Source organism: Haliotis cracherodii, unplaced genomic scaffold (genome assembly GCF_022045235.1).
Source record: "Haliotis cracherodii isolate W230 unplaced genomic scaffold, xgHalCrac1.p SCAF_18, whole genome shotgun sequence".
NCBI classification, from domain to species: Eukaryota; Metazoa; Mollusca; class Gastropoda; order Lepetellida; family Haliotidae; genus Haliotis; species Haliotis cracherodii.
In genome coordinates this window covers 25,353,087-25,361,368 of record NW_027266273.1, presented here as the reverse complement: position 1 = coordinate 25,361,368, position 8,282 = coordinate 25,353,087, and the positions used below count along the sequence as shown (strand labels likewise).

General features: G+C 40.4%; 1 protein-coding gene across 1 annotated transcript; it reads left to right on the top strand.

Moving 5' to 3' along the window:
- Positions 1 to 350: 350 nt before the first annotated feature.
- LOC139465442 (uncharacterized) lies at positions 351 to 2,509 on the top strand. The gene is made up of 3 exons (XM_071247157.1): positions 351 to 1,129; positions 1,477 to 1,615; positions 2,437 to 2,509. Exons 1-2 carry the CDS (start codon positions 361 to 363, stop codon positions 1,608 to 1,610), a joined length of 903 nt encoding a protein of 300 aa, XP_071103258.1. The 5' UTR covers positions 351 to 360; the 3' UTR covers positions 1,611 to 1,615; positions 2,437 to 2,509.
- The last annotated feature ends 5,773 nt before the right edge of the window (positions 2,510 to 8,282 follow it).

The window sequence follows — 8,282 nt, the reverse complement described above, 5'->3', positions numbered from 1 at the left end:
GTTCAATCAGCGATTGATGATGATTCAGGAAACCTGTTTTAACTATGGCAGTGAACGTCAATTTCATACATTTCTCACACTTTTGTACCCCGACACTTCATTCCAAATAAGTAGTTAATCATTGACGTCAATACATGACTACACAAGGCTAAACGCTTTTCTCACCCCTAATGATCTCGAGAAAATGACCATATGTGTTAGTAAGGTAACCTAAGTTCGTGCCCAATTACTGCCCTACTGACACGTGATTGTTTACCATCGCCTGTATCGACAGCTGCAATAAGACAGATCTATTGCAGGACAGGCCTATATAAGAAAGAGTTGACGGGGGCACATCACCGCTTGTTCCTCGGATCAAAGATGACGTATCTCGTGGTTGTTCTGCTGCTGTTGGCGTGTTCAGTCCCACTTTCCTCTTCGAGGCAGGTAGGTGATGATGACATCCAAGAGTTGTACGGAGTAGCCAGCAGCTATTCGGAGTGTTCCAACACCTACTGGAGAAGACTGTTGTATGCCAGAGACATTGTTCTGGTTGTCAGAAGCGGATGCAGAAAGGATCAGAGAACTTTCCGGGCGGCCCTGAAGAAGATTCAATGCTCTGACATAACGGCTGCCGTCTCTAAGTTCTGTAGTAGCAGATACACCAGATTTTGGGCTACAAATCTGGTGTGTCGCTTTGCCAGAAAAGTCAATGAGCGCTGTGAGTCAAGCGATGATAGGAGCCCCTTGTGCAAACAGGCAATGTCTCGAATGCCGCAAAGATGGGCTAGTTTAACGTGTAAAGGATACGACAGGTATTGCAAAAGCTCCAGTTACCTCCGCAGATACTACATTAGATTTATGTGTAAACTGACTGAAAACTTCTATTCTAACTGCTGTCAAGTCGACCCAGTGACAGAGCCAATCACAACACCTGAACCAACGACAACGACAACAGAGCTACCTACAACCGAGCCGCCAACAACACCACCGACCACTGCGGCTACAACCGACGCCCCTACAACCGAGCTGCCTACAACCCCACCGACCACTGAGGCTACAACCAACGCCCCTACAACCGACCCGCCTACAATCCCACCGACCACTCCGTCTGGACCAACTCTGCCAGAAGTCGCGGACAAAACTTTCTGTATGTATTTTGGTCTGTTTGCTACACAGACTTTACATTTAGAGCTTTACAATGTGTAATGGCATGAATTCTTTAAAACTTTGGCGTGTTTATGCTTGGTCAGTCGTCGATTACGTTATGTAACGATATTAATAGCTTAGGCATTTTTAAAAAAATATGTGTAAAATGACCGATCATTTGGATTACTTCGATGTAGAGGGATCTGATATCATTCTCATTTTCTGTTTTATTCCACTTATTTAGCATTGTAGTCTGGTATTTATAGTTCCTTTGAGGGGTTGCAACTTTTTACAATGAGAGTGATCATTGTTAAACTGTGATGGCCAATTTCTCATATTGATTCACAGTAACCGCATGTACACAACGATGTGTCCGCAACGACCTAGTGGATTCACTGTGTGGTACTGGGACGCTGGTCGAGGAATGTGACAATCTTCAAGTTCCAGAGTTTGTGGGATCGTATACCTGCTGTTCAGGTTAATACAGGTAAGCCTTTCATAAATAGGTTGTAAGATTTGCATAATTCGGAAGCCATCATTCCTTAGTAAATTGGATGGAAAATGTTTCTGTTTCAAAACAGTATCTAGAAATACTTGTATCAATGTATCAGCTCAAATATTCAGACCACTCAAATTGTGTGAAACAAGGAATTATGATGTTTCCTCATATTATGGGTTTTCGAGACCCTAATAAGTATTTCTGATTACGTGACTTGTAACGATCCGAATACATTAAAAGTAAACTTTACCTTTGACGACATGGATAGGTCAAATGATCATGTCTTGTTAATTTTTTAGTGATATTGCCTCGCTCAGAGATATGAGTCGTACAGGTGCGATCATGTTACCGTCACATGATTTCGAGCCCTTTCATCACAGTCAAGCTAAAAATAGATGCACAACATTATCAGTCTCGTGGTACATACGATTGTTTGGATGCATATATTATCATCAGAACAAGTTTGATGATTTCATTTCTGACTTGTTTCATCAATTCATAAGCGAAACTGTTGGTATAGTGGACATAACTACCATTGTATAGCTATAACTAACATTAACAGTAAAATTAGCTGCTTCTCAATTCGAAGGTATAACTTGGGAACAATTTCACATTCTTTGGATGTTTACGTTTTTCCCATGTCTGGAAACAAACTTTGTTCTTTGTGCCTATTCAAATATATGTGCAGCAATATACGTCTTGCCCAGAATGTCTATTATAGAAGTAATTTATACAAATCTGTTTGTTGTCATCATTGCAGCATAACCCTGAAGCTAGTATACAATATAATTCAGTTTTCTATATTTCAGTGGATGTCTCCACATTTCCATTGGATGCTTCACTCCATCTTTTTTCCGTGATAATAAACTACTTTCGCAGCAATGTGTTTTCTGTCTTCACTTCATGTTGAATAATGTCAAGCTGAACAAGAAGCAAACCAATATGGCCTAATGCTTGGAGTACCCAATTTCACATATCACCGAGAACATTTAGTTATGGGAGGTGATGACGTTTCATTAATCAGCAATTGGATTGGTGATTTAATGTCATCATTATCAGATGGTGGCCTATTCATGAATATGCCTTCGCTAAAAGAAATCAAAGCGCAATGTTAGATCTTTTGCAAAATTGTCTAACAAATCATTGGTATAAAACATCAACAAATAATCAACCAAGCGGCATGAAGTTTGTACTCATTCTGCACTCTTACAAATCAATCTGATCTACCATCAGGTATAATGCACCTTAACGTACCGACAAAGCCCTTTGTCCTGCCTTTACAAAGATACATTTATGTGACAATTGTCCGATACCCAACACCTATTACGCGAAAGGTTAGGCCAGTTAAGACTGGGTTTAAATCCGGAGACAAACACCTTTTCGACAGCAATATGGTTCACTTTACATCAATCAGAACAAATGTTCTAACAAACTCATACTTGAATCAATTACTATTGCTTTTCTCGAAGGAAAACGGCCCAACCAGTATAGTAGACATTATTTGTCAACATTTTACTTTAGCCTGAAAAGATTTGTTTGGTCGGTTTAAAATAAAAAGAACGCAAAATGATGGTTTCTGTAGCAGCTTAACTAGATATGATTTAGCAATAAGACAATTCGAGAATAGCCGAAGCCAAGATATGGCAACGACACCTTTATGACACTCTTCACGGTGATATGTGCCCAATTGATCCGGGGTGTCATTAAAACAATAGTAACGCCATTATCAAAGCGAGGTAATAGCTTCACAGGTGTATGACCAACAGCTAATTGTATTAATGGGTGACAATATAAAAAATCAAATAAACCCAATTTAAACTGACAAAGATCACTGATTACAAATATCACAGCACTCACACAAGCAGCTTAGCTAAGCCACTGTATTACAGTAATAAATTGCGAGTAGCCAAAACAACTCTTTCTAAAATTCACAAAAATACACGATACTTGAACTAAAGCAGAAAAATATGGGAAGGTTGGTTATCCATGGAGTACTAGAAAAACGGAGTATTGAAATCCTAGCTAATACGTTCAGCTCAATACAATGAGAGGAAATTAATACTAAATAAAAGGTGCCCCATATTCTCTTACTAACGCAACCAGAATGACCATCCAGTAACAAATCGTCCCGTAAACGAACTAACAAGGTCTGGGGGTGAACACACAAGATTGTCATAGAGGTTCTATACCAGCTCACAGGCCTCGTAGGGGATAATCTCTCCTGATCAGCCAGGGAAAATGATAGTCTGGGACACCTAGCCACGATTAGCAAACTGATTACTTCATACATATGGAAGATGTACCTGTCAAACTAAAGCGCCGAACACAGGCTGTCCAACTGTATCACGAAAGATTTACAACAATTTATGTGCAAGTATTGAGGGGGCAAAAACGATCATAAATACGTGATGATATCTGTGAGTACATGGATAACCCTAGTGAGCGAAAAGCAAAGTCACCAAAAAAATTCAATACATGATAAAGGCCGTACACATACATGTGATAACATACATCCAGTCAAAACATGGTAAGAGTGTGCCATTTAATTACAAGAGAAATGAAGAGAATGAAATAGTCAGTTGTTGTTTTTTTTGTTAAAAAAGGATGTTGTCAGTGTTGCCGTGTGAGGTCGCGCGATGTCTCGCTTGAAAATGATTTAAGCTTACTGCACAATTGTTGTGGTGATACTCTGTGACCTTGCCACCAGTCGACGATGTAGGTCTGTCAAAATGACACCTCGAACTGAGCGAATACCTTCAATGAACAATTCTTCACTGTCTGGGCGGGTCTCCTAGGCAATCCTGGTATTGCCGTAGTTGTGTCTGTGGTGGGTCTGTCACGTAAATGACGTAGCCTTATGAATCTGTCCTGTATTCTGGTAGTGATACGTGGTCGGCCGGATCGGGGAAGTTCACGTGTGTCTGATAACGGTTCCGCAGTCTTGTAATGGTGCTTGGTGCTACGTGAGAAAACCTGGCTACAGCTGCAGATGATTCTCCTGTTTGAAGCCGGTTCGTAGCATGATTTTGCTGTTCACTTGCTCAGAGAATGTGATGGCATGCAAATGCAAACCAAACGTTTTTGTACAGCCAAACAAGTGATGTTATTCGTGAAAGTGGTATTGGTGTGTTTCGGCGCCAGAGTCTCATTATTAGTTCTGTATGGATGTCGGCAACACATTTAAGATTTTATTACTTTTGCGTTTCTTTTTTGTCACAGTATAGATACAAATTTGTTTCATAACACGTTTGGATCATGAACGTGTCAAGACTCTCAAGCTGTTTGAATTTCTAACACAAATCACGAGTTTGAGTTGTTTATCATACAATAACCATGAGCGGCACATATATTTTATATGTATGTGTCACAACGGTATATATATACTGAACCAAATTAAAAACTTCACAATCCTAAAATTTTAACATTTTGACCAGTTATCACTGTGGGCCCTTCTTGTGCATTTAAACAGTAATAGCCACGTATTGTCTTCAGATAACACCCGTTTTTGTGCAGGTGAATCGATCAAAAGTGGTTTTTCACGTGCAACTGGTCACGTGGCCATAATACCGCACGTGTTTTCAGCCATACTTGTTAGCAGTCATTAACAAAAAAAGAAAAACACAAGAAAACAAAAGTCTTTACGGCCATTTGTCATGCCACGCCTTTCAGATGTGCAACGTGAACGTGTCTACAGCAAACGAGTACCACCGCTGATCGCCCTCGGCCAGGTCGACCACGTTTGACGTCACATGCAGAGGATCGTCAGATTGTCTTACGTCACCTCCGTAACCGATATTTGACGGCGACATCAACCAGAATTGAGCTGTTTAGGGGTAGACTGAGTGCGCAAACTGTTCGAAACCGTCTGAGAACTACTCACCTTCAAGCACGACGGCCATACTGCGGGCCGATTCTGACTCAATTACACAGACGTCAACGTCAATTAGAATCAAGTCGTCTTCAGTGATGAATCCCGATTTAATCTTCGATTTGCTGATGGTAGGACGAGGGTGTGGAGGCACCGTCATGAACGTTACGCCCAGTGTTGTGTACAGGAAGTTGACAGATTTCGAGGCGGAAGTGTCATGGTGTGGGGTGCTTTCTGTGGCAGTGCACGTTCCAGGCTTCTTGTCATCCGTGGCAACCTCAACACTGCTGCTTACCGCGACCAGGTACTGGAACTAGAACTTCTGCTTTTTATGGCAGCACATGGACCCGGTTTGATCTTCCAACACGACAATGCCAGACCCCACACAGCAATTTTGACAAGGAATTTTCTTCAGAATGCGGGAGTCAACGTCATGGACTGGCCGTCAAGGTCTCCAGACCTCAATCCCATCGAACATTTCTGGGATGCTCTTGGCAGAAGTCTGCGCATTCTCCAGAAGCAACCCCAGAATTTGCAAGATCTTGGCATCATTTTGCAGCAACAATGGTGTCGTCTTCCCAATCATGTGTTCACAAGCATTACAAGGTCCATGCGGAGGCGTTGTGTGGCAGGTGTCAACGCACATGGTGGCCATACACGCTACTGAACTTGTGTGCCATCAGATTCTCGTGCTTGGGACTTATGATTTAAACTGTTGATGTTATTACCGAATACCGTAGGTGCTTGGAACAAATTATGGTTACCACCGTTAATTAAAATCCTTCTTTGGACATTAATCATTAAAAATTTCCTTCTCTGATACATTTGTCCGTTGAATATCATATATGGGATTACTTTTGAAAATGTGAAGTTTTTAATTTGACTCAGTAGGAGTATATGACCCAAACGGATATTGTTTTTGTCCGTTTGCTTTATCCTGCAGAGAAACCTACCCATTATATGATAAATATATGGTTCATGACGGTATCACGTGTACTGGTGTGGATCATGAAGTCATGCACTTGTACGAGATTGAAACATAAGGATATACATGTAAAAAGGTATCATGACGGCATGTGTGTGCACAAGTATTCATCATGAAAGGATACACGTGTACATGTATGCATCAAAACGGTATATATGTGTACATGTATCTATCATGACTGTATTTGTACGTACATGTACATATGATGAGGTTATACATGTATATATGTGTATATGTATGTGTCAGAACGGTTTACACGTGTAGATGTATGTATGAAGACGATATCTATGTGCAGACGTATATATTATGAAGGTATACCTGTGAAATCGATAGTGTGAACATTTGCCGGAACTTCTTTCCGGTGTTTTCTCATTTCGAACTCTCATTTGGATAGGGAATGAGTATCACTCAATTGTATTTTTAGCGATATTGACTTGGATGCCTTGTCGGAAATGACAGTAATCTAGCACTTAGCGGCTTGCGAATGATAAATAATAAAAGGAACCTAGTTTTCACATATATAAGACGTAAACAGGTAAGGAAAGCGACTTAATTTTTTTTTTTAAACTTGTCAACCTATGTTATCGATCGGTCATCGGAGACGAGAAAAATATCCGTAGACTTGATTTCCGGTTTCTGTGTTGGCCGATCTTTTCCGTGCATTCTAGGCCGAGAAGCGGCGGCACATGAAGAAGGACGGGACAAAGATATGAAGCTAGCATCAGGTCATACAGTAGGTCTTTCTCATGATACATGTGTTCTGATTCAATAAGACAGATACCTCACTTGTCTCATTATACAAAAGCTACGTATACCCAAATTCTCCGTGTTTCGTTGCAATAAGACACTCACCTTACGTGTGCCCTGATACAATAGGACAGGCACCTGATGTGTCTTCAGACACAATACAACTGTTAATCGTCTCACAAGGATAGATGTAGCTTTAAAGATTACTGTGAAATTTGGTGTCCGTAAACAGATATGCTTATTTGTGATTGAGTTACATTATAAGGACAGGTGTTTTGTGATCAGAAGCTGTGTCCACAAACCACCCTGTTCATTCAGGAAACTGAAATCACCTCACCTTTGTCTTGATGAAACATAACAAGTACCTTACCTGTGTCCTAATTCAATGTATCACATCTTACAAGAAGAGATATTAATATGTATATTGTCAACATTTACTTTGAACCTCCATCACCAAATAAATAGTTTTCATTTTCTTTCCAGTCGCTTTCGTATATGTTTCCATTTCTAGGTGATCACATCTGAAGTTAGAAGTCCACATCTCTTGTCAAGAAATAGATCAAATTCAGGGTAATTGAGACTTTACGATTACGATCAATTATTTTACAAGCGGTCTATTGTAACCTTGCTCGTGCGTGACTTCAACTATAGCCGGAACAGATATATACAAAGTGGTTCGGTCAGCGCCTATAAGAAAAATATAATTATGATTCAGGAAACCTGTTTTAACTATGGCAGACAAAGTCAATTTCATACATTTCTCACACTTTTGTAACAAAGCAAAGGTTCCCCGACACTCTATCCCAAATAAGTAGTTAATCACTGACGTCAATACATGACTACACAAGGCTAAACGCTTTTCTCACCCCTAATGATCTACAGAAACTGACCATATGTGATAGTAAGGTAACCTAAGTTCGTGCCCAATTACTGTCCTACTGACACGTGATTGTTTACCATCGCCTGTATCGACAGCTGCAATAAGACAGATCTATTGCAGGACAGGCCTATATATATAAGAAAGAGTTGACGGGATCACATCACCGCCTGTTCCT